Source organism: Tenrec ecaudatus, chromosome 2 (assembly GCF_050624435.1).
Source record: "Tenrec ecaudatus isolate mTenEca1 chromosome 2, mTenEca1.hap1, whole genome shotgun sequence".
Taxonomy (NCBI): Eukaryota; Metazoa; Chordata; class Mammalia; order Afrosoricida; family Tenrecidae; genus Tenrec; species Tenrec ecaudatus.
In genome coordinates, this window is record NC_134531.1 from 241,445,216 (window position 1) to 241,473,032 (window position 27,817).

The following is a 27,817-nucleotide window of genomic DNA, read 5'->3' on the forward strand; positions in this document are numbered from 1 at the left end:
TTGCTACTATGTGATTGTTTGAAATAAATAACTAAAAATTAACCACTTCTGACATAGCTTGTGATTATAAGAATCTCAATAGTTTTCTATCTAGTTACATCTGTTTCAAATTTAGCATATCCTGGGTGTCTCCATCACATTTAAAAAGTAATTAAAATTGTGCCCTAGAGCTTGAACTAAAGTAACCGTTTATTCTACTCACATGATCTAATTAAACAAGAAGTAAGCACACGTTTAACCTCAAAATAATAGTAAAATGAATTGATATTTGCATTGTTACTGGATTTTATCCTACATTATATCTACTGCCCATTTATTTGAAGCTTGCATTTTTTTAGTTTCAAAACAAAAGGAAACCAAACAAAATCCGCAGCCACATCAAAGAAATGCAGCTCCTGCAAGCATTCTTCATGATTTGTGTGTGTTACAGCAGATAGTTCTAAAGTTTGCCAAATTTACTTAGACATGGTTAGTTTGCCGATATGAGGGCAAAAATGCGGAATAAGTGAATTTGTCTCACAGCTTTAAGGTATTGCATCATTTCCAGAGTAAGTATTAACCTCAACCTAGCTTATCACATAGAATCCATCAATGTATTTAGGGGGACAAAATTCATACTTTTTTATTCATAGAGCAAAACCAAACAAACAAAAAGTCAAATACAGTTTTGCATGTGTTCCAAAACCCAGCCCAGCCCAGCCCAACCCATCAATGTTGAGTCGATTCTGGCTCAGCCGTGTTATAGAACCGATTTTTCCCCAGAGGGTTTCCAAGGCTGAACATCTTTCCAGAGCAGACAGCCAGCTCTTCCTCCAGGAGAACGGTTGGTGGATTTCAACTGTAGATATGTTCCTTCACTCTCAAGAGCCTTAACCTCTGCAACACCAGGACTCTTACATGTGTCCACATACGTCGAAATAATAGAAGAAAGAGTAAGGTGTGGACCCCCTGAAAGCAGAGACCCATTCATGAGGATTTGCCTGAAGGCAGAAATCAGACTTGAACTACACTGAAGAATGGGTTACTCTGGATGGTTCATAGGGCACATTGGAGACCACCTGACAAGTGGGAGTGATTTAGAAAGAGGTGAGAGAAAGCACAATAGAAAATCATGGGCTGTCAAGTGGGCTCCAAAGACTTGTGGAGGAGTGGAGAAAGGGAAAATATCATTTTAAGAAGGTATGGCCAGATGATTGAGGACCACAAGTTCCAAGTCAACAATTAATGGGATTTACTCTTAAAGGAAAAAAATTAGCAGTCCCCAATCATATATTATCAAGGTGACACTGTCACGTACATATTGGCATGCTGACTGAAAGGTCTGTAGTTGGTTTTTACTTTCTGAAAATTGTTCTATTTGGCACTTGCATTTAAAAACACATATTAAAATGTACTCAAAATCCGCAGCCACATCAAAGCCACATCTGTGAATAAGAACTCAAAACCAAACTCACTGCCATTAAGTAGATTCTGACTCATAGTGACCCTGAAGGGCAGGGTAGAAATGGCCTTGTGTGTTCAGAGACGGGAACTGCAGCAGAGTTGAAAACTCCATCTTTCTCTCTCTTGGAGTAGTTGGTATTTTCAAACTGTTGACTCTTGGATTGCAGCCCAAGGCATAACCCCACACCACCGTGGCGCCTTATTCTGTGAATAAACCATGATAAATAAGCTATGTACTCCTTTTTAGTTTTAAAAGTTCGACTAAAATTTTAAGAGAGCCTTTGTTTAACCTTGCCATCACCTTCTATAAGAGAGATGTTCATTATGGCACTTCTTGGCCTAGTCGGTTATATGTTGGGCTTCTAGCAGCAAGGTCTGCTGTTTGAAACCACCAGCAGAAAAATGACACTTTCTAATCCCATAAAGAGCTAGAGTCTTGGAAACACAGAGGTAGCCCTATAAGGCAGAATTGACTCCAGGCAGTGAGTCACTTTGTGGATTTAATAATTAATACTCAAAAAAAGTTGTACAAGCCTGGATGTAGATAAAGGGCAAAACCAGGGGTTTGTTGTTTTGTTTGTCTGTTTTTCCAATCCTTTTGCTGTTTCAGCCTTATAGTAGTTCTAGTTTTCGATGACATGAATAAATGAGAACACTTAGCCTCTCTTGTGTCAAATCCTGCCTAAAGAAGTGACTATATGGTAGCATGTTAAGAGAGAGCCTCTCTCCCTGCTACTCCAAAGGAAAGGTAGCCCAGAGGATGGACAGTCCTGAAGCGAAGAATGCTAAATGGGGATAGATTGAAGCTTAGAATGTAGTTGTTTATTCTTTAGTCTCAAAGCAGCTGAAAAACAATCAGTATCCACCAATTTTATTTTGCGTCTTGCTTAATTTTGCCAAACCACTCTGGGTGTGAGTTGGGTTCATGACAGCTCTTTATAATCCAACTGAAAAGAATTGACAAAGGAAAAATTAGTTTCAAACATTTAAACTACAGTTTCCATTCTCACCACGCTTGAACAGTGATTCGCTTTTATCTTCATATATTGAAGAAAATATATGTGTATTTTTTTTCATTCAAAGATTTAGACAACACCAATGATTATTCTTCAGAAACAAGAATTCTTTTATTTGGTTGAAAGGAGCACAGAGATATTATTGAAACAGACGGTCACAATGCACGCTTAAGGAAGAAGGAATCACAGCCAAGAAGCCACACGAGGAAAAACAGAGCCTCCGGGTTCTGTCCCAGCAAACTTCCATCAACTAAGCCACACCCCTGGTCACCTTCAACCCACTTTCACACAAACTCATGGGTCCTTCCCTTGCTGGAATGCCGGGGTTTGCTGTGTTTACCTTCACACTGATGGACACCACTCCCTTGGTCCCAACTCTGTAATCTCTACATATGCCAATGGAGGATAAACACAGCCAGGGAAGACCGTAGGACACTCTGGAGCTATCTGATTCCAGATCTCTTAATCCCTGATCTCAGGAAGCCATCTTTGTTTCCTGGGCAAGGGAAGCATCACTTCAAGAACTTTAGAAAGCTGCTTGTGGTCACATAGGCAACATGTGAAGACATTTGATTTCTACTGTACATGTCACTTCATTGGTTCTAAATTGGGGTACTTACTGTCTCTAGAGATACTAATAAAGTCATTTTATTACAAAATCTGTTAAATTTTAAACTAAAAATAATTGTAAGGCACATGTCTTGCACAGTTGAAATTAGACAATTCTTGCCTCTAAGTAAAATATTTTGATATATCTGTACCACAGTTAATGAAATAGTTTCTTATTTCTGAAGAGATTTCCTACACATTGTCTGTCAAAAAGCAGAGAAACAGAAATAAGATGAACCATGTATAAAAAAAAAACCTTCTTCTATGATAGCACACTTGTGAATGTGTAAATTCACACGACAACAGTGATACATTTGTTTAATCAAAACAGCATGTATTAAAAAATGAAACACCATAAAAATAAATACTAGGACAATCCATTTTTATCAAACACTTTTGTAAAGGTAATATATTCTGCACACTCTAAGTTACACAGTAAATGTAAATGTCATGTCGTGTAACATTTTGCACACTGTAAATTACACTTAAATGTAATGTACCTACTACATTACATTAATAAGGTCGCCATTTATGAAAAGTGAAAGAAAAATTTAACCCCTTCCAGCACACATATTCTTGATGTGCTGATAGCAATCTTAGCTGCATGGTCCATTCTATTGACTTGAAGCATCCTTTAGCAAAATAAACATGTCTCAATCTTTTTAGCACAGCATATTTTAGAAATGAAATAATAAACACATAAAATTGATTTTAATGTTTGTCTCAAGGAGAAGCTTACAGTTGATCTTGCAGCTCCATTTCAAGCCATTTCAAGCTAATATTCTGATGCCATTCCTTACACAGATCCAGAATTACAAAACTATTTCCTTTTTGGTGTCAAGTCAATGACTTATTATACTTCCATGCCACCCTCCTTTCTGGTGCTTTTTGAAATCCACAATGTAGACTGGTTTGGGCTTGTTTTTGTTCTTCCTTTACTGAAAAAGATAAGAAGCAGCACCTTCAGTATACGAGACTTCACATAACATTTGAAATAGAGAGATCTCAGACCCTCATTTATAAAGGGCCCTTCTCACCAGCATATTTTCTTTTTCCTTCCTACAAAAAAAGCCTACATTAACCAGGTGTAGGAAGTTGGTGAGCAGTTTCTATGAAATGATGAAAAATGCATCTTTTCATATTTGGTTCTCAATAATTTGGAGTTTAGACACACACACACACACCTGTGTAAGAGTGGGAAGGGAGGGAAGAAAGGTGAGAGAGAGAGAGAGAAAGAGAGAGAGAGAGAGAGAGAGAGAGAGAGAGAGAGAGAGAGAGAGAGAGAGAGAGAGAGAGAGAGAGAGAGAGATTTCTGATATAGTATCATTTTCACTTTAATCATTAATACATCTTCCTTTTCTTCAAGCATTGATTTTTGATGTATTCTGTCACTGATGTGTGCTAAATGTAATGTCAAATCATCAAAATGATAGTTTTGTATTAAGTGGCAACTAATCTTTGCAGAGGCTGTACCAACTCGTGGTAACCCCAAGTGGACCCGAGTCGTATTGAGTCTCACAGGGCTTTCAGTGGCTGGTTTTCACAAGTAGATCTCCAGGAGATCTTCCAAATTACCTCTGACGGGACTTAAGCATCCAATCCTGTGCTCAGAAGAGAGCATTAACGATTTGCAATACCCTGGACTCTGTGCTGGTTAAAAAGGCCAGCTCAGGCCTCCTATCAGGTTTTCCGTTCTGTAAAGTTATTTGATCACTGAAAGTTTCACTTTATCTCAATTTCAGAAACCAATGTAGTTCAATAGAAGATTCAGGCCTTTATAACGTGGGAGTATCTGAATTGCTGAATTAGACTACACTCTTGTCAGATTTAGACTCATATTTTCTAGTCTTCCTTGAAGCAACGCTGTCTTCTAAGCCCCTTTTCATTAAAAGTCCAATACCTATGTGGCTCAGAAGTGACCATGGCCAAGTTTGCCTGCACCATCCTCTAACACATTATTTGTCAAGAGTCGGATGGATGCCATTGGTCTAGTTCCATGAGAATCATCTCACTCAGATCACTACATAATCAATCAGGAGCACTGCTGGTGCTGTGGCTTGGGCATTGGGCTGCTAGCAACAAAGTCAGCAGTTCAAATCCACCAGAAAAAGAAAATGATGACGCTCTCTGGTCCTGCAAAGTCTGACAGGAAATCTTTCCGAGCAGTTCGACTTTGCCCTAGAGGTTCGCTATGAGTCAGAATCACCTTGATGGCAAGCTTTTGGGTCTGGTATCTCTGCTGTGCTTTTCCCTCCTTCCCCGCCATGCCCACTCCTGCATCTGCCCCACGGTATGACTCTCTCCTTTCTCCATCCTCTCCTACTGTCGGCATTGCAGAACTTCCAAGAAAGACAGGGAACATTTCCTATACACACCCAGCCATAGCAATTTCATCAAAGCATTGATTTAACTTTGTTTTTAAGTGTGAATAAAACTCTACTGATATTATTTATAATGTAATATCCTCTTGCTAAAATTATTTCCATAGCAGGTATTTCCAAGATCCAGATAAGTAGGTACAGACATCTGTAGACTTGATGACATCCGACGTGAATGGAAACTAGGTTAAGAAAGGATTATAAGAAGCATGAAATTCAAGAGTGATTAGAAGTTAATGGTTAAGTTATTCATGTGGCTTTTTCATAGGATTAGTATTACAGTTTAGGAAACTGGGGTTATTAATTTGATCATGACATGAAATGATATAAATCATCATTTGTACCAGATTGGAATTTAAGCTTTCTGCAAGGCACTCAGATGATAATGGAGTTGAGTCTTTGATGAAGTTTCTCCTTGCTCTCCTGGAAGAAAGCAAAAGGATGCGATCTAAGAACGAATGAAGAACTAGGCTGCCATTGGAAGAGGCTGTTTGGCTTATTATCTCCTCTGAAAATGTCAACCAAGTGAAAATTTCACGATCTTCAAGTTGTAAAAAAAACACTGAAAGACTTTTGAATGGGTAGAATCTCCACAATAATATACTATTTAAGAATATAGACAATACACTTTAGGGAAATCTTAACTAATTGGCAGTGTATATATATTTCTTTAAAATGGGAATGCATGAATTATACCTATTATTATGTTTCCTTTCAAAAATGATTTGTAGCTTACAGTTCTTCTTTAACAAGTTGGCTAAGATAAGAGACAGAATGTTAGATCGTCGATTCTACTGCTTTTACAATGATAATTGATCTTTTTTATATATAGTAATAAGAATTAAAACAAGAAAGTAATTATTTTGTACACCATAGGGAAAACATAAATATTAATTTAATATTTATTGGAAACCCAAAAAGTACAAGCTACATTATTATTTTTGGAATTTATCATCTCTCAGAATACTTCAAATGAAATATCCGGTAAATTTGTAAAATACAGCTTGACTCCTTTAAACATTGATATCAACCATTTAGAACTTGGTCCTTTCCCCCAGGCACTGTTGTTACTTAGTGTGTTCTTTAGGGTATATTTCAGGAGATAAAGAAGATTAAATAAAGCAAAAAAGGAAAATGGCATTATTTGTCAGTCTTTCCCTGTTAGAGGCAACCTCATGATTAGCTTTCATTAGCACATGCTGGCAAAGACATCTAGTTTATTTAAGCACATATACTGTTATTAAAGCTAATAATTGTTTCCTTTTTGATACCCATATTTTAAAAAATTTTATTGGGGGCTCTTACCACTCTTGTTACACACCATATATCGATTATATCCCACATATTTGTACATACATTCCATCGTTCTGTTTGAGACATTTATTTTCCATTGAGCCCTTGAGATCAGCAATTCTATTTTCCCTTCCACCTTCACCCACTCCCCCAACACTCCCATGGCCCCTGATAGATTGTACATTGTTTATTGCTTTCAAATCTTACTCCGACCTCTGCCTCCCTTCCCCTCTGGTTTCTGTTGTTCTTGCCCTGACGGGTGTGCGTGGTTATGTGCCAATCATTGCAGTTGGTACCCCCTTTGCGCTCTACCTCTCCCGGACTTCCCCTTACCGTTTTGGTATGTCTATTCCCATTCCTGCCCCTTCCAATCTAGACTAAACAGGAGCATGTACACAGGTATAGGCAAGAGATACTTATATTTCATATATTCATTTTTCTACAAATAGAAATTTGGGAAACATTTTCCACTTCCTTCAGTCTTTCATGTATTAGCAGACGTAAAGATCAGAATATCTCTAAGAAATTTGACTACCACATAATTTTATTTAAAAATATTTGCCCAAATGTGCCTGGGATTTTTTGGCATGTAATTTCATTTACTCTGCTTAAAAGGTACTTTTGAAATAAAATAGAAGCTTGTGTCTTGAAATTTAAAAAGGCACAAATTACAACATATACCCATAAAAATCAAGACTTCCATATAATTTGAAGTTGAGCACACGGTTTAGCACTGATGGTTCTACAGGAGAGTGATATGGTATATGTTGTAGTTTATTCATTCAGCATTCAAATGTAAGTTCCATGATACACACTCCTTGTAGAGCCCATGGAACCTTGTTGAACTCATATGATCTATCATGTTGTCAACTGAACACAAAAATAGAAATGTACCATTTGTATATATGACTTATATGCATTAAATAAAATAATCCATGAATTCTGTAGTAGATGTATAAGTTGTTGAATTGTTGGATTGGAAAATATAAAAATCAGAATTTCCTTAACATGAAGTAAGCATATAATTAATTTCCTGCTAATATTTTAAATGAGCTCCAGAAAGCAGCTTAATACTTTTTCACTGTGTCTCTACATAAGTTAATTATTTACCTTCTCTGAAGCATCTGGAAACAGCAGGTTCCAAAAGCAACCAGTATCAATAAGAGCAATGGTATCGTTGGTATCACAACATAAATTAGATTGGGAATTATGCCTACAAAAGAAAATTATCTTCATTTACAAAAATAGTTGATATAGAGTTCTAGCATCATGCTTATATACATTTTCTCCACAAATGTAAATTTAAATAGAATTATTATCAATAAACAGGCCATCACAAGTCTTTTCCCAAAACACTGTGTGATATAATCAAATAATATATTCAGATCTTAGTAAAAATTCATTTGAAATTGTCACCACACTCCAACACAAAAGCCATGCTTCCAAAACTGTTATTAGTAAGCTTACAATTCAAATATGGGCTTGTTTTCTGAATAGAGTATTCACTTTATCTATCTCATGTAATTAATAAATTTAATAACTACACACATAAAATAAACTCTAATTATTAAATAATAATTATTCATAAAAGCTCTGATGTTGAGGGATAAATATTTATCTTAAACTGAGAGCCATAGTGATGTGTAAGAGTTGGTGGGAATAAGTATATGTATAAATAAATATTAACTGATAATAAAGTCATAACTCAGAAACATGAGACATTAGGCAGAAGGACAAAGTCTTGACCTAATTTAAATTCTAAAATGAATCATATTTTAATCCTTCATCACATTTGGTAATGCTAGGTAATATCAGTAAAATCAAGAACTGCCATGGTAGAGTTCCATACACTTAAAATTGCTATTTTAAACATTTTTAAAATGTTATAAGAAGGAAAATTTACTAATGTACTGGTTTACTAATACAGTTACTTAATCAGAAAGATACATTTACAAAGTATTTTCTAAAATCCGGCACTTAAAAAAGTGACAAAGAAAACCAAATTGAAGAAATACACATAACACTGGCAAATTGAAACTTTGGCATCTTTATTAATGTATTTAATTCTTATCAGAGTAGACTAGTCTTAGAACCAACTGTCTATCTACCTGCACCCCACTTCCTTTCCACACAGAAGAGGACATGGTACTGAGGTCCAGGAGTAGAGCATTTGGGGATAATCAGCTTCCCTAAAATACATTCTCTGCTGTCTTCAGGAAGTGACTTCAAACATTTTATGGATTAGGAAATATTCTTTTCCTTTAAAAATCTATTATATTTCCTTATATAAACTAAGGAGGAAAGAGTAGTTTCGACTTTATCATAAGTTCTGGATCACCTGTGGATAGATTTTTAAAATTTTAATCACAAAAGTTTCTGTATAATTGGCAAGAGTCTCTATCACCGGTATAATTGAGAAGAGGCTGTACCTGATACGACCTCAATTTCTGACTAAGTTACAATTCCATCAGGGATTGCACCTTCCTTCCTTGGCAAGCTGTGCTAACCTGAAGCATCAGAGCCTGGTCGGGGAAAACTCATTTCATTCAGCTCCCACTGCTGACTTTCACTGATTTTGACTTTCACTTCTTGCCTTCGCATGGATTCCAACTTAATGAGACCTCATTGGCCAGGATAGAGCTGCCCCTCTGGGTTTCTGAAACTGTAACTCTTTACAGAAGTAAAAAGTCTCAGCTTTCACCCAAGATACTGCTGCTGGTTTTGAATAACCTTTGGATTAGCAGCCCAACGCATAATCAGTACGCCACCAGGGATCCTTGCTGTTCATGTGGGGAGTTTAAATCAGCCAAGTTCAGAGTATGTACACCAGGAAATGGGCAGCAGTTACAAATGAGGGCTTATATTTTGTTTCTCTCACCTTTTGCCCATAATCAGTATCAGAACATTTACCAGGACACCACCATTTGTAGGCAATGAATACACCAATAACTACATATTGTTGAAGGAGTTGCTGGGGATGAAGGTTTTTTGTGGATTACTTAGCTTTGTGTGGATTACTGAATTAGTACTAGATGTTTCCACTTGAAGTGAAAAATCTGAAGAAAATATACCAAGTTTTCTATTCAGAAATAGTTTTGTATTATTAGCCCTAACTTATTCCAAAAAGTGATAACCTTAAATAAAACTCAAGAGACTCATATCTACTGCAGCAGTTCCCACACAGAAGGAATAATTTCACTGGAGTCAACCTGACGCAAATTTGAAATGATAGCTTGAGTTGCTATTAATACAGAGTTAAAGACAATGAGCTAATTACCTGCTTCAGTAACAACAATATTTTCATGGGGGTCTCCTGGTTGGTTTGTAAAGTAAGGCTTTTCTACAGGGGCTGTTGGATTAATTTCTGTAAATAATAAAGTACAGACACCGTGAATAATGAAAAACAATAGAAACATAAGAGTAGATAAAACAAAATGTTATAAATAAATATAAACATTACATTTTAATATCCGAACAGTTTACATACATATATTGGATTTAAAATTAATGAGGACTTATAAATCTATAAAGTCAAAATTCAATCATCTATTAATAAAAGATCAAGTTGGTGAATTACCCCCTTGCAACTCAAAACTGTGTTTTATTTATCAATGACAGATCATGATTGATTGCAGCCAGACCTTGCTGTCAGCAATAATAGCAAGGAAAGACAAAGCTAATCAAAGAAAACCAAGACTAGGGGGCACAGGAATATGTGGTTTTTATAAAACCTTAAAAATGCAAAGATGGTCTCTTTACTAATAATTAGTGTGATGTTTGTGTTTCTCTTTGCAACAACAATCAACAGATAAACATAAGTAACCTATATTTGGAATTAAGAATTCAGGCAACAAAATTCTGAAGCACAAATACTGGCATCCCTAGATCTACATTCTAATAGGGCCTACTTCTTTAAAAAGAATAATAAACCAGGACTTGCAAGTCGGTTTGATGAGATGAAATCTCTTACTTGAGCATATCTTAAAAAATGGTTGACATTTCTTACCATGATATGATACTGCTTAAATGAACAGTTCAGTAAATATAAACTGAACTAGCTAAAAATAAGCATTTCTTTCGGATTTGTAATTCTCTTCAGGCTTGACAAAAAAGATAATTGCATCATCTTCATAATATTAAGGCATTTTAAATATAATTTTATTGTTCTAAATAGCCATAAAGTTTCCCATCCATTGTACATTAATCATATAACATACTATAGTAATATTTATTTTTACATGTATCTTACCCAGACATATTAAAAGCTTTCAAATCCAACCTAGCATAATCCTCATTTGTCTATAGAATTATAGAACTTAATCAAACCCGTGCCAATAGAGGTTCAACTGGTATTTGCTAGACAAATAATACAGAAAATTTTCAATTTGGTTATTCTAAGCAAACTTTAATCATTTCAATTATTGATTAAGAGTCAAAATTTAGAAATATAATTCTGTATATTCTACATTTAATGTCTAAGAAGAAGAGTACATAATGTAATTTTACTAAATATAAAAATTACAGTAAAACTATTCCCATAAAAGTTCTTTGGATAACAGTAGCAGACTAAAAGACTAGATAAGCAACTCATAAAACTCTAACAAATAAAAAAGGAGAAAATTAGATATTTTTTGTTTCTTCATATATACGTTAGTAATTTCACCACATAGGAAAACATTAGTTATCCTATTTGGCCATGTGTGACTTGAATTAACTGTAATTGTCCTTCTTTAAAAATAAATCATTTTATTGGGGGCTCTTACATGTCGTATAATGTTCCATACATCAACTGTGTCAAGCATCTATGTACATATGTTGCCATCATCATTTCCAAAGCATTTTCTACTTGAGCCCTTGGTATAAGCTCCTCTTTTGTCTGCTCCCTCCCCCATCCTCCCATCCTCAGGATTCCTTGATCAATTATATATTATTGTTATTTTGTATCGTACACTGTCCATTGTCTCCCTTCTGTTTTTGTCCCTTTCGGAGGGCAGGGAGTTCTATCTATCCAGCCTGGTGATGAGTTACCTCTTTCTACCCTTTCCACCTCCCTTACCATCCCCCTATCCTCATAATATTGCTACTCCCACTACTTTTCCTGGGGGGTTTATCTCTCCTGAATTTCATGTGTCCTGAGCTCTTAACTGTACCAATGTGGTATGTTTTCCATTCTAGCCAGATTTGAATGGTAGAACTGAGTCATGGTATTGGAGAGGGGATTGGGGATGTGTGGGGCGGGGAGCATTCATGAACTAGAGGAATGATGTGTGATTTGTCAGTGATATGCTACACCTTGGTTGAATCGTCCCTTCCTTATAATCTTTCTGTGTATGAATATCACAGCTGGGCTTTGGGTCTCCACCCCAACCTCCCTCAAATGTATCTATATAGTTGTATGTTTTGGATCTTTTGTTACCTGATACCGGATCCTGTCGAGACCTCATGATCACACAGGCTGGTGTGCTTCTTCCACGTGGGCTTTGTTGCTTCCCTGTTAGATAGCTAGTTATTTAACTTCAAGCCTTTAAGATGCCAGAAGCTATATCTTTTGAGAGCCGGACACCATCCACCTTCTTCACCACATTTGCTTATGCACACATTTTATCTTCAGTGACAGTGTGGAGAAGATGAGTATCAGAGTGCCAGGTTATTAGAACAAAATTTTCTTGTGTTAAGGAAAGCCTTGAGTAGAGGCCCTAAGTCCATCTGCTATCTTAATACTTAACTTATAAATATATGCAGATTAACCTCTATTCCTTTCATTATGAAATAATATATTTACATATATACATGCCTATATGCTATACCTCTATAAATAGCATTTGCCTCCTACTTCCTTCTTCTATTTCCTTTCAAACCTTCCTCCTATCCCACTATCATGCTCACCCTCCATTCAGCTCTCAGTATTTCCTCTCAGACACATTGCTCTTGATCAAACCCCACCAAGTATTTTATGCCGGCCTTGTAATCAATTTTAGATCTCTTGTTTTTCCCTTATATCTGAGTTTGTTGGCTCCTCACTCTCCTGACCAGCCCCTCCTCTTCCATGTCCCTCCAGAACCAGTGATCCCACTGTTTTCTCCTTGGGACTGTTAATCCTGGCTATATTATACAGATAGCCATAGGGCAAAATAAAAAGAAAAACAAATAATCAAAACAAGGGGAAAAATGACCGATAGTTCCAGGTCTGTGTGATGACATGTATGTTTTCTTATCAAGTCTGACGAGGTGCAAATTCCTGTCCCCCAAGTCAAAAGTCTGTTTTCACGATTCCTCGGGTACTTAGTTAATTTGCTCCCCTTGATACCCTGTTACATTCCCTTCTCATTTCACCCCACTGTGCAAAAGAGAAGGAAAAGGAGAAAAATGAGAGTGATGGAGAACAAGGCACTAATAGATGCATGGGGAAGGTATTGTTTATGTCTCCACAGGAAAGGAAGAGAGCAAACCCACCCCACCCCATAGCATCAAGCCTTGAGGGCAATACACTGGCATGGAGCAGCGACTAACAGAGAGGATGACAGGGCCGGCTCACCGAGCTACGTTGACCCCTCCCCAGGAGAAGACAGTACAGAGGAAAGCCCAGGGAGGGAGGCAGGAGTGAATTAAGAGAGAAAGAGAGAATCTCCTCATGGCCCACCAAGCCCCAGGGGCAACATCCCTGCACTGTGCAGCCTATGCACAGAGAGGCTCGTAGGGCCAGTCCCACCAGGAGACACGACGTTCCATCACTGACCCATAGTTCTGCAGGGGACAGCTCTGGAGACTCTGTGCAGAAGGTTAATCCACTCCTTCTTAATGGTGCAATTTACCCTCAAGTACTAACTTAGAGGTTAATAGTTCAAGTTTACCCAGTGGTGTGGAGGAAAAAATTACCTATAAACCTGTTTCTATTAAGATAACAACCAAGAAAACCTTTTTTACACTGGTTTTATAAACCATTCTACATTGTGGTAATGGTATATCCATACCCACTGCCATCCAGTTGATTTTGACTCATAAGATCTCTAAGGTTGTATATTATTTTAAGAATATATAGCCTAATCTTTCTCCCATGGAGAAGCTATTGGTTTTCAACTGGTGAGTTTGTGGTGAGTAGTCCAAACCATACTTGGCAGTTCCGCCAGGGTCGTAGTACATGAGTCATCACGAAGTGGTATCTACTCATGGCAACAGGTTAATTAACAGAATCTACTTGATTGCAAGGGATTTAGTGTTGTGTGGGGGCCAGAGGGTGCAGAGCAAAGCTCAAATTACTCACTAGTTGTAGTCAAGTTGCAGTATAAAATTCAAAATGGTTAGTGTTATAGTATATGAATTTGAATTATGCAGATTGATGAATCCTCTCCATTCGCCACTAAAAGTTAAGCAAAAAGGAAGGGATTTAATGACCCTGTAAGCGCTTTCAAAGCTGACACTAAATAAATAAATACAAAAATACAGACGAAAGACCTAAAATTTTTTAAAAGAATAGAATTCATGCACAAATATATATATATATATATATATATATATTCCAACAACAAATACATAAAACCATGAAGTATTGAATAATTGAGAAATATAGGTAGAATAGAGACAATAAAGAATAGTTTCATGTTTTTGGATGCTCTTTCATGAGTAATATAAACCTAAAAGCAAAATAATTAATTTCAACTCACTGCCAAGTCCATGCTAACGCATAGCTATACTATAGTACAAAGCAGAACTGCCCCTGTGAGTTTCCTAGACTGTGACACTTTACTTGAGTACGAAGTCCCATCCTTCCTCTGCAGAGTAGTTAGTGGTTTCAAACTACTGATCTTGCAATTAGCAGCGCACCTTGTAACTACTATGCCACCAGACCTCCTAAGGTAAACCTAGAGTACCTCATACATAATAGCTAAAGATAAGACCATAGTGTTTTTAAAAGGAGGCACACTGGAATGAAAAAATAAATATATGAAGGATAAAAAAGTCCATGAAAGAGTTTTTAAAAAATGAAAGTGTAGTGCTGTATAACGAGCACATATAGCATGCTCCATTAAAATAATTTGAAATACACTGTCACAAATTTAAAATTTAAGAGAATTTCAACTTAACATTTTTCCAAGGAGGGAAAAACGGAAAGAGAAAGAAAGCATAAGTACACAACAGATTCGTTTCTCAAAAGTTCTCAATAGTGTAATGATGGATTTAGCATCCAAAGGAGTGAAAGAATAAAGTCACCAGAGATGTAAAATGTTGGCTAACATTCTCAAGAGAAAGATAATTGTAAGAGAAGGACAAGCCTGATCCAAATAATACCTGTGCTTAAATCACATAATCGGAAAAGAGCAGGGACAGCAGTACTTCATTGTAATTGCCTCCCCCGAGCACATATTATGAGGTCAGTCAGACAGCCTTTCAGAAGACTTAAATTGACACTTTCAAACACAGAAGCAGAAAAACGGGACAGGAGGGGGATATCACAAAACCCATATAACTGATTTGAGTTTCTTGAATGATTAAAAAAGTTCCAGAGTTCTGACCAGTTACTCTTTTGGTCAAATATCAATTCAGTTGAGCTATCTTATTAAAAATATTTCAAATTTACCATCTCAACAGGGAATTATGCCGGTGGAAGTCAGATAAATGTAATCTTCCAATTTGCTACATGTGGTAGGACACTAGAATCGAGTTGATCCTTACACTCAGACAATCCACTGTGTATCAGACAAGAATTGCAATCCATAAGCTTTCCAATGGCTGTGACCTTGAATTAGATCTCTATACTGCCTTGTACAACATAGCTGAGTGGATGAGAACTGCCAGCCTTTTAGTTAGCTGTGGACTTAACTGTTTGCCTTACCCAGGGACGTTAAGAGCTAACCAAAGAGGCATGAAATGAGAAGGAAGATCTTAGGAAGACCATGTCATATGTCCCTAGGTTTAGTCTCTATGCTGCAGTGAACCATCATCTCTCTTTCACTGATGACTGTATGCCTAGTATTATGTCATGAAATGATAAAGCAATGTTCCAGGAAAAAGGTTATTTATATCCTTGAATACACAGCAAAATCACCTAAAGAGTTATCAGTCAGATGTGCAAATCCTCAGGTGCTTTGGTGGCATACCCATTTCCTTGCTTTATACTAAATGTTTAAGATATCAAATATATGTTCCTAAAATATGTTTACAAAAATACACAGTTTTGCCTTCATAGTGTTCCAGATGTGTCTGTACTCCCTTCCATTTAACTCATTGTGCACTTTTATCGATAACATATTCAATCCTCTTAAGTACATTGAGTGAAAGTAACTTCATTTCTCTCAGCAAAAAAAGTGAAAGCCAAAGGACAGAAACAAAACCATTATAAACCAATGTGTGGAGAAGCTACTATTCCTACTTATGATAGAACGAGCCTACCTGGTTCGTATTTGCAGATATAATTGTGCTTCATATTGCATCTATCATCATTCCACTGGTAAAGGTAGGGACCCCCAAGACCAGGATTGGCAGTTGGTTGATGATACATCACGACACACTTTTCACTTCCACAGGAAGGTTCATCGGTGTACCAATTTCTGAAAATATCCAAGAACAGAAATGCTTGCAAACATTCCCTCTGACTGACATTGCCTGGCTTTCTGATATCCTCTCCACATAACAGAACTTCTCCTTACTCTTTCTAGACTTTGCCATCCAACCAGTTGCATTGAGTCAATTCTAATTCATGATAACCCCATGAGTGTCAAAGTTGTACTGTGTTATGTAGAGTTTTCAATGGCTGCCTTTTAAGTAGAGTGCAAGGCCTCTCTTTTAAGACGCCTCTGGGTAGATTGGAACCTCCAGCATTTCAGCTGAATGCATTACCTGTTTGCACCAGCACGGGACTCCAGAGTCCTTCAGAGTGCAGGCCAATTTCTTTTAAGAAATTTTCTCTTATTAATTTTGAAAAAAAAAAATAATTCACATATCACACAAATCTACAGCACAAACATATAAAAGGAGTTGTGCGATCGTTATCCTGATCAGTTTTAGGAGAGTTTCTTCTTTCTGGGGATCTCCAACCACCTTCCTTAGCATGTATACTCACCGGTACTGCGACTGGCTCTGATCAGACCATTGGTAGAGATCTGGGCAAGCACCAGATGTTTGTCCATCTCCATTTCTCCAGAGTCCTATCCAGAAATCACCCTCGGAAATACCTGTTCCAGGTTTTGTGAGGTTTTGCAACAAGCTCTCTATTAACTTCTGCTCTGCTTCATTCTCAAGGCTCAGGAGGGCGCCTGCCTCACTCTCACAAGCGAGGCGAGCCTCCTGGAAGCTCACTCGACTGGACAGTTCATGGAAGTAGGCCATTTTGTAGCATGGGTGCTTTAAATCAGCAAAACACACTTTTTGTCCTGAAAAAGAAAGGATGTTAATAAATAAATGATCTGAAGTATATTCATAATGCTAAGAATTAAGATCAAAGAACCAGTGGAAACAGGAAATTGTCTATCACGAATGATTCTCCCATCGAATCATGTCATAAATTTCATTTGCTTGCTTGCTACTTAATTTATAAAATAAAAATGATTCTCTGGTAAATTTGTAACATAAACTTTAAACACAGGACAACATGAATTTGTTATTATTCATATTGTTATTACTGTATTGTATTATTAATATTATTGAGTCAATCTCTTCTACATTAGATTTTTTCTTGTCAGTACAGTCAAAGTCTTCTATATTAGATTAGATATTTTCCAATTTAAGTTTTCCAAACTGGCTACAATAGGAGGTAAAATTGCTAAAGAAAAATCACATGTATCCACAGGTAAATGACCTAAACCATCAGAATTATGAAAGCAGAATAATAATTTATAGTGTAATTTACTCATCAATCACAGGCAAAGTAAAAAGTAATTTTACAGAAAATGTTAAGAAGATACAAAGTGGAAAATTTAAGATATATTTATTTGCTTATATATTTTTATGTTTGTGATCAAAAGGACTAAAATTGATAGCTAGCAGGAGATCAGAACCAAGGTAATTAAGTTACTCAGGAAATAATACATTAGAATTGTCAAGTTAGACTTCTAGAGTACTTATTATCTTTGAAAAAACATCTCATTACCAAATATCTGAATAGGTTCTAACTTGTTGGAATATGGTATGTGAATTCCAACTTCTAAGTCAATGTCTTTTCTCTTCTAAATGGACCTCAAATAAAATGGAAATCCCCACATTTAACACCAGAAAACAAATTACATAAACAAACAAATAAATTCTGTATATTTTAAATATAAAAGTAAAAAATAATTTTATATTTTAAATACATAAGTTTATATATTTTATATATTAAATATAAACTATATGTTCTTTTAAATATAATTTTATATTTTAAATATAAAATATATTTTGAAATATAGATTTAAATATAAATGTATTCAAATATAAATATTATATTTAAATATAAAGTTTTAATTTTAATATAAAACTTTGTTTTTATGACATATTTTATTTTTAATTTTAAATATGTTAAATATAAAAATTTTATATTTTAAATATATTTAAATAGACATTTTAAATATAAATGTATATAATTTAATGCTTTGAAATTAGGTGGGTTATTTGGGGTCTTAATACAACCATACACATATGCATATATAATTATATACAAAACATTATATGTATATTTATATTATAGTCTATCACTAATTCTATTAAATTGACTCTACCAGAAATGGAATTTCTAGGTTGTTTTTTTTAATATTTTTGTTTTTAATTATATTTCTATTTTTTACATTCTCTCCCTGTAACAGTTGAACATGCATGATTATAGAAGTAATTTCAGAAATAGTCATTCTGTTTTGCTTTACACTGGCATATTCATTGCAATCATTTTGCTTCTTTTTGTCTCACCTACCAACTTTTTTAAAAGGACACACAGATCCTTTCTCTGTAGCTTCCTTACTTTCAACCTCCTGCCTTCCCTGCTTTCTTGGACTCAGATTTTCCTTTTTCCCCTTTGAAAATGGAGTCATATATTGTATATCAAATTATGATGAATAACCTTAGGCTAAAAATTAAGGTCCTACTTTTCTGCTTTCCTAAACTTCATCTGCAAAATATTAAGTTTATGGGAAACTGAGGGTTTTTTTTATCATGTTTAATTTTGTAGTCAATAGAGGAAATTGTCAGCAGTATGAGGTGCTATTGTAGCTGAACACTGGCTAAAAAATAAATTATTCAGGTTTGGTACTCTTCAGTGCAGTATGTCACACTGTGACTCACCATCAGTATCACATCCCTCCCTCCCCAGAATTAACAATTAATGGCCTATGATGACACTCAAAGGCGGGAGGGAACAGAAATCAGTGGAAAGTCATTAACCTCACACCAGAATTTAAGTGATAGACATTCACGATATGACACCATCTGCTAAGAGCCCAGCAATGCACAACAGCCTGCCAGTTTCCTCTCCATCTCAGTAATTGTGATCTGGACCCAGGAGGAATGCACTGAATAACACAAATGAATCAGCCCACTAATTGCTAATGAAAAATAGAGTGCTTGTATAAATGATATATCCAGGAATTAATCACAAACTATAGTGAAAGAAATTACAGCCTGGAAAAAAATATTTGAGAGATGATAACAGAGATCCCAATGGCGGACTCTAATACAAATAAAATATTACTTACAAATAATTTTACCCAGTGTTTTACATTTTGTGGTCACTTCCATGTGTTTGCAATGACTGTGCCTGGTTGGGTGAAACTCAGCAGAAGCAGTAGCTCGTGCTGAAAGAACAGCACAACTACAACAGCTGGCAAACAAGTGTTGCCCTAATTCCCAGAAAAGTTCTGTTAATGAAAATCTGCTTGAAGCAATTTCCTCACTTCAGGAAAGGCTAATCTTCCCAAAGAACAATCATGACTCCTTCCTTTCCCATTCTGTGAAATCAAGGGAAAACGGTCTCTTCCAAATTTTATATTTAGATGAATTCTTCAGTAGACTATCTCCCGGATTAACTAAGTATTCTGAGATCCACATACCCAAACTAAACCCACTGCATCAGATTGACGCCACTTCATAGCAATTCGATAGGAACAAACTGTCCACAGAGGTTCTGGTATACTTTTGCTGAGACAGTTGATTCAAAACACTGCTTGTGAGGTGAGCCGCTGAGTGCTGTACCTCGTCTCTCACTGGAGCTCCTTGACAATCACAGGAGGGCCTTCAAAGAGTTTGTGGGATAATGGAATTAAAGGTGATGGATTTCTCCACAAAGTTTTTGAAATCTATACTACTGATAGAGTGGTACTGTTTATTCTACTAAGGCACTGCTTCTCAACCTTCATAATACCGTGAGCCTTTAATACAGTTCCTCATGTTGTGGTGACCCCCAACCATAAATTGCTACTTCATAATTTTGCTACTGTTATGAATCGTAATGTAAATACCTGATATGCAGAATGCATTTTCTTTTTGTTCTAGGATGTATTTTCATTGTTACAAATTGAACATAAAGAAAGCATAGTGATTAATCACGAAAACAACATGTAATTATATATTGTGAAGATTTATTTCTAATGACAAATAAAGGAAATGTTGTCTGGAAGCATGGTGCAGCATGGGTAACAGTCTTCATGCCAGGTACTCGTATGTGGGCGTCTCTGCATGTGGGTGTCTCTGCATGTGGGCGGACCCGCCTGGAGACAGAGGCACCACGCGGTTCTCGCTTCCTAAGACCACCGGAAATATACGTTTTCCCATGGTCTTGGCCGACCCTGTGAAAGGGTCATTCGACCCCCAAAGGGGTCGTGACCCACAGGCTGAGAACCATTGCACTAGGTTAACTTTTTATCAGTCCGATGACTAGGCATTGGACTGCTAAGCCCAGGTTTTCAGTTCAAACCTCCCAGCTACTCCCTGCGAGAATAAAGTGGCTGTGTACTCCCATAAAAGCTTGAGAGTCTTAGAAGCTCTATGACGGGTTTTAATTGGTCAAAACTGACTCAAGAGCAGTGACTTGGATTTTTAAATTATAGTTTATTCATTAATATAAGATACCATGCCAGCTAGTGTCCGTATTAAGTAACATCAGGTGAGAGTTTGTTTAATTATGAAAGAAACAGGAAACCGGTGCCCATCTAGGAGACTACAAACCCGTGAGGAGCTCCTGAAGCTAACTGGAAAAAATCACAGAGACAGAGAGGATCTATTTGCAGCTCAGTAATTCTTACATATGTATCGATATATATTCTTTCTGCACTGAAATACACAGGGCCATGAAATGCTCATCAGTAGTGTTTCCATCAAACATGCACATGCGTGTAGGCACGCATCTATAAACATGCTCATGCACTTTTATGTGAATAATCTGCAGTGTCCCTACTACATTCTGCAGTTACCTCACTATCGCGCTTAAGATTCTGCTACCATTTCCCTGAGTAGATAACTTTGCCTCTGTTTCTTAGCCATGAAAATTGTTTCAGAGCTCAATGTTGGCAGCATTTTAAAAGTTTCTGGCAATGATGTAAAAGCTGGCCCAAACTCATAAAGTCATGGCAGTTTACTTTTTCTTCCTGAGTAGGAAAAGAAACCTGGGATTTGGCTTTATTTGGCATTGTGTGTTTTAACATTCTGATAACTGAGCCCTCAGCTATGAGAGTAATAAAACGCTCCTATATGCCTTACACTGTTATCATGTTATCCTTATTAAATTATATATTGAGACATTATATTTTTCATCAGCTTTGATATAATATGAGTTCTATATTTTCTTGAAGTTGTAGATCTTTAACTAAATTATCAAGTCAGACTGAGTGAACTGGGATGCATTACGAGAACTCTCAAAGAATGAGTGTTCTTTATCATAATGTTTTCTTAGGCCTCTCAAATTACACAGATAAAAATATTTATAACACAATATGGTAGATGATATAGCTTCTTCTAGTATGCCAAGGCAATTTAACTAGAAAATTAAAGAATGCTACTTCTTCTAAGTATTCTTGCAGTGTTCAAAATCTTAAAGCAACTTTTTCATATTTTTCTAAAAAAATGCATAGCAATAAAATTTTATGGTTACAACAAAGATGTCCTAATGCAGTTAATTGCACAGTGCAATGCTCCAGTCTGATGGAACACACCTTCCTGCCTTGGATTTCTTTATGGATTATGCAAGCTGCAAGTCCCACTCATCCATTATCTATCCACTATACACTTTCTGAGAAGAAATGAAATTCTTTTTTTATTCTATTATTGAAAAATGAGATCTGAATAATAAATGGTAAAAGAAGCAATGGTGACTCAGGAATTCCAATAAACAACCCAAGAGAACTTAGCTTCGTTTTATATATATGCTTATAATTTAACATAAACATTTAAACATATATGTTAATAATTTAGATATATGTTTAATGATTGTACCCAGGAGCATTACTTACGCTTTCATGACCTCAGCTAGTTTACCTATAAAGTGAGTGATTATGAATTTAAAAGAAATAACCATCTTACATTTCTCCAGAGTTTACAGAGGATCAGAGTTTACCTGCTGGCACAATACAAGACTTTAGAAAAATGAAAAAGTGATAGATGGAGCCCCAGAATGTATAAATGATGAATACGTTCAACAGCTAACCAAAATGTTGGAAGTTGATGTCTATCCAGAGCCACTTCAGAAAAAAGACTTGGCTGATGGTGTACTTCTCAAAAATTAGTCCTAGGAAACCCAGAAGAGAGCAGTTCTATTCTGACACTCAGAGCTTCACCAGTCAACGCAATAATAACAGGGATTCGGGTTCTTTCTTACTGCTGTTTTACCTGGTTATAAATAGCTCAAAAGCAACTCACGGCCATAGAGTAGATGCTGACTCAAAAGTCCCTTATCAGGTATGTGAGAAATGTCCCTATGGGGTTTTGTAAAACTTTTCAAGAGTAGAAAGCCTTATCTTTCTCTTGCTGGTTTTGAACTGCTGACCGTTAGCAGACCAACTCAGAACAATCATGCCACTAGTGCTGCTTTATAAACAGGTAGAAGGTTTATGAATGAGAAAAGGTTTCTTTATCCTCCAGGAAGCCTCAACTTCCAGCACAGGACTTTCCCAACTAAGTTCCCTTTGGGCCTGTACCCTTCTGCAGGGTACAACCTACCCCACTCTATCTTAGTCCCTTCAATCCTTCAGCAACTGTGTTCCACTCTTAAATGAGGCGATTGGGGCATAGAAAATAAGTGCAGTTCATAGATGGAACATCTTGAATTCAGAAACAGGTAGTCTGGCTCCAAGTCCATGACTGTAACCACAATTTGATGTTGCCATCATGTATGACTCACATGTTTTTCTACCAGGAAAGCATTCCTAAAGAGTGGGACTGATTTATCAACAGTATGCATGTTAACCAAACACAACAACTATGAGATCAGTGGCTATGGAGCTCCATGGAGTTTTCAATGGTTGAAAATTTAATATTTCTAAAGTAGACGGCCAGGCCTTTCTTCTGAGATGCCTTTAGAGGATTTTAATTGCCAGTCTCTTTCTTGGTAATGGAGCACTTAAACATGTTTGCCCTCCAAGGACACCTCTCTATGCATGCCAGATTAGAATTATTCGCATCCAACAGTATTGATAACTTGGTAGCTAAGATTTCATTGTGATCTTGTGCCTGAGGAGGTGTGGACTTTCTGAAGCAGAATATTCAGATACAGAGGTAATAATGGACAACTTCATCCCAGGGTTGCTATGACTCAGACACAAATAGATGGCAGGAAATGTTCTATTCCAGAGTTTCAGACCTACTCCTTGTGTTTTTTTTAAATGCTTCTCTTTTATTTTCCAAATGAAGCAAACAAAGTTCAAATAGATTTTTTCCCAGTTAAAAAATAGTATGACTTTAGTCACCTTTCTAGGCCTCATTGAAATACCAATAAGAGCATAAAAAGAATCAAAGAAATAAATCCATTTTTAAAGAAAAGAAGAAACAATTTGGCCTAGCAGGCATGCAGAACCATCCACCTGCATGCAAAATGCCTTGCGCAGAAAGCTGTCACATATAGAAAAAATTATTAGGGAGAACATCAGGTTGGATTTTGACTTTGGGCCTCTCTCTAAATACTGCCTCTTGTGTGTGCATTTTATAACACGTGACCTTTTACCAGGAACCCTGGAAGAGCAGTGGCCATGCTTTCAGCAGCTGATTCAAAGATACTGTATGATATGAAATAGCTTATGTGATACTGTATAAAAATGCCTGTCCTACACATATATATACATAACTAATGCTATCAATATTTCCATCCCCTGGAAAAAGAGTTAACAAAGCCATCCAATGATGGTAAGCTGCAGTTAAATATAACGGCTATGAAAAGCTATGAAAAGTGTGTAGCTTATTTAATGACTGGTACTATGATTAATGTCTTCCTCTCTTGCCTAAGAAATACTTAAAGTAATTGCATCTTTGAAAACTGCACTGTCATCACTTTATGCTTTTGATGATGTCATGGAATATTCTCCTAGACCAAGACATGCCAAGCTTTTATTCTTGTCCATTCTTTGCTATTACATTACGCTATCAGCTACTGGTTACCAGACATGAATTTGTAAAAATCTGGGGTGTCTTCAGGATAAAAAGAAATTTCTCTATATCCCCAAGTTTCCAAGATAAAATGCATGGCAATTTTAATCAGTTTAAATTAATGCATAATAAAGTTCATTGGAATCCACCTAGTGCCATTTTCCTACAAGAAACGGTTTGAGGATCCCTTCTGTGCTCACTACAAAGAAAAGAGGGAATAGTAAAAAGAAACAAATTATTCAAATCCTTTCACGTGTTAAAAGCATAAGTTGTTCCTTTAAACATTTTCCTCCCAACTAGGAAACCTGAATTTTCTAGTTTTCCTTTCTACATTTATCCATATTCTATAAATAAGTTTTTGTTCTATAGATGATGTCACAACTTATGGGTTATTTCAACAAATTGAGTTAATATGGCTCCATAATTCTGCACACAATAGTGTGCAGCAACGAATGAGTCTTGGTCTAAGATTCTAAAAGACGTTCCCAAGTTAGAATCATAAACTCAGCAAATATTCTTGGATTATTACCATCATGGTTATCTTTCACTATTGCACAATAAAACATCACACATAATGATGGTGACATACCTACAAAATAAGAATACTTTTATTACTGCCAAATATTAAAAAGTTTAATGTTGATATAATTCAAAATGCTTTTGATATCTGATTTTTATCTTTTTTAATAAATAAAGTCCCTGAACCTTTGAAAAAGTAATTTATTGAAAAGTATTTTATTGAATATTTTAAAGTATTAAAATAAGCGATATCTAGGGGAACTTATTTTGGGATGGCTTTATTTTTTCATGAGGCAAGTGAGTATTTTGTTATCCTATCTCTCCTACTAAAATTGTTTTGTTGAAAGTTAATAAATAGAAAATGTCCACCATCTATCCTGGAGAAAGGGGGAACCTATGCAAGGATCTACATGTAACCTCCTCCCTGGGGGACGGACAATGGAAAAATGGGTGAAGAGCAATGTCAGACGGTGTGAGATATGACAAACTAATAATTTATAAATTATCAAGAGTTCATTGGGGAGGGAGGAGCAGGGAAGGAGGGGAAAATGAGGAGCTGATACTAAGAGCTCAAGTTTTGAGAATGATGAGGGAAACAAATGTACAAATGTACTTGACACAATGGATGGATGGATTGTGACAAGAGTTGTACCAGCCCCCAATAAAATGATTTTTTAAAAAAGAAAATGTGTTCCATCTGTTGTATGGATGTTCCTAATCCTGGTCCTAAAGGACCTATTTCAGTCCCCAGCCTCCTGAGTAGGGATTTGGTAAATGGTCTCTTGGTGGTCTAAAAAATTGATGCAACATTCAAATCTGAACATGGACCAGAAAAGCATTAGATCTGTTAGAAATTATTGTTTCTCCAGTGCCAGGCTTTAGGTTGGTTACCTGATACTCATCTCATATATATAGCTGAAATATATCTTTAAAAAATAGCCTTCAGAAGCTCAAAATGGAAAACCAGTTTATAGATTGTTAAATTTCAATGTGAATTTGCACAGTCAAATATAATTCAATTATTCATAAGAAAAATGTAACTTAGTAATTATTTTAATAGGAATTAAGCATCATCATTTATGTTAAATTAGATAGATCATGTTCAGTCAATTAGACATTTTCCAGATGTCATCTACAAGATAACTATAAATATTCAATCAGAAAACATGGGAAAAGGCTTGGAGGAAGATATGTTGTAATTGAACACAGACTTTAAACACAACTATTTTAAGTCCTAGATTTAGTATAGGTATGTTTTTTTCTTCTTGCAAAACTTAAGGCATATAACAAAACTATGAGGAAATGACTCTGCTTAACTCCATGAAAGTTTTCATTTGTTTTAAAAACACCTTTTGTTCAGCGTATACTCTCCAGTTTTCACTCATGTGCACGTATGCTTCTTCTATTCACTGAGTGACAGACAGGTAATGTACACATTCAGAGGAGTGTATATTCATAGTGAACTTTTTCTTCATAGCTAAATTGAGGCTAGAGTAAAAAATACTACCATGATTTCTATAATATCGTACTCAAAATTGTGAAATTTCCATTCATAAACTTTACAAGTCTTATTTTCTTACTAAACATCAAAGAAGCATGCATTTCAAAATTATATTTCTTAATGCCCAATGTCTCCAGAGGACCCAGACAGAAAGTTAGTGGAGGGTGATTAGAAATTAGACATTGAAGGATTATATTCTGAAGATAAAGAACATTACAAGTTGCCCAGGGGAGAATCAGTAACAATTAAGTTTAATATGTCAGATTCTAAAGGTCTGGCTTCACACTGATTAAATTGCTGTTGTCTGTCTTCTACCTTCCTCTATAAACACCTGTTCGACAGATTTACAAAATGTGAAAAAAAGAATTGTTTTTTTACATTAAAAGAAGCAATAATAACAATGTGTAGGACAAAAAATTCCACATTTAAATACACACTTATGGGTTGCCAACACATATTTGTCGTCACACCTCAATGATCATGGCAAAAGTTAAGCCCAAATTATTCACATATTAACCTATAGAGAGTCAACATCCTTTTTAGAAAGTAAAGAAGAGTGTATATGAAATAAATTGCTCCACAATAGAATGGTGAAAGTTAAAGAAGAAAAAAAATCAGAGAACTCTGGGAAGCTTGCCAATTTTGGTCCCCTTTGCTTACACTGGCTCGGCAGTGCCCACACCTGCAGTCATTGCCAGGCCCACCTCAACCCAATTCCGGCCAAGACATTCGTTGGCATGATTGGCGAAGTGCAATAGGGAATGCATGGGAAAGGAGTCCGTTTATATGAAACTGCTGGTGCCCTCATCTTTGTCAGTGTCCCTGTGAACAAAGGCTTCACATAAGAGGGTCCTTGAAGGACCCTACAATACTCCACCCTACCCTGCAAGCTGCTCGGGTCTAGGAAATCATCTGATGGAGCTTGGAGGGAGGCAGAGGTCTAGTCAGGCCAACAGGGGGTGGCATTTCTGCATTGACTCTTCTGTCTTCTGTCTCTGGATTCCTGCTGCCTCTCACCTACCACATCCCCTGAGGGGTGCCAAGCCCTGCCCAGTGGCCATCTCTTTTACAAAGAAGGTAGGGGCGATTCCTGGGAGTGGCTGAATCTGCTCAAGACACAGCAGAAGCTTCTCGCACAAGCATTTAACTCAACGTTTCAAAAACATTGAAACTTTGGATAGGGGGACAGAGTCCGGACTTATAGGAAAAATTGGCGGAGAGGGGAGGAGGAGCAGGAGAGAAAATAAATAAGACAATTCATTTCTCTGGGCTTCCTGGCCACCAAGCACCCAGAGGAAGTTTCCATGCCTCTGAACGCAAACCACCCTGGGGCAGGTTGCCCCAAGTCACCCGGAGACAGCCCTCACACCTCTGGCACCACTCCCCACCCCCACCCCACCGCACCCCCCCCCCCCCCCCCCGCGGATCTCTAGGCTGGCGACCCAGGACTCACCGCTGACGACCCGTCTGCAGAAGGCGCCCTGTGCGCAGAGCAGCGCCATGCCCAGCAGCAGAGACACCACGGGGCTCAT

General features: G+C 36.6%; 1 protein-coding gene across 2 annotated transcripts; it reads right to left on the bottom strand.

The window, feature by feature from the left end:
- Nucleotides 1-3,905: 3,905 nt before the first annotated feature.
- On the bottom strand, nt 3,906-27,817 carry CHODL (chondrolectin). 2 transcript variants are annotated; one of them, XM_075543409.1, is made up of 6 exons: nt 27,739-27,817; nt 16,797-17,106; nt 16,127-16,284; nt 10,017-10,103; nt 7,850-7,952; nt 3,922-4,006 (listed from the first exon to the last, which is right to left on the bottom strand). In XM_075543409.1, exons 1-6 carry the CDS (start codon nt 27,815-27,817, stop codon nt 3,922-3,924), a joined length of 822 nt encoding a protein of 273 aa, XP_075399524.1. The 2 variants fall into 2 exon arrangements, with proteins under 2 accessions (XP_075399525.1, XP_075399524.1); XM_075543410.1 differs by lacking the exons at nt 7,850-7,952; nt 27,739-27,817 and having other exon boundaries at nt 3,906-4,006; nt 16,797-17,062.

Excerpts from the sequence above, each read along its gene's own strand:
- CHODL (XM_075543409.1), bottom strand. The coding sequence starts at position 27,817 with ATGAGCCCCGTGGTGTCTCTGCTGCTGGGCATGGCGCTGCTCTGCGCA. Across the intron at positions 16,285-16,796 it reads CAGAGCCAGTCGCAGTACCG|AAATTGGTACACCGATGAAC; the intron begins GTGAGTATACAT and ends GGATATTTTCAG. Across the intron at positions 10,104-16,126 it reads TATCTGCAAATACGAACCAG|AAATTAATCCAACAGCCCCT; the intron begins GTAGGCTCGTTC and ends TATTATTTACAG.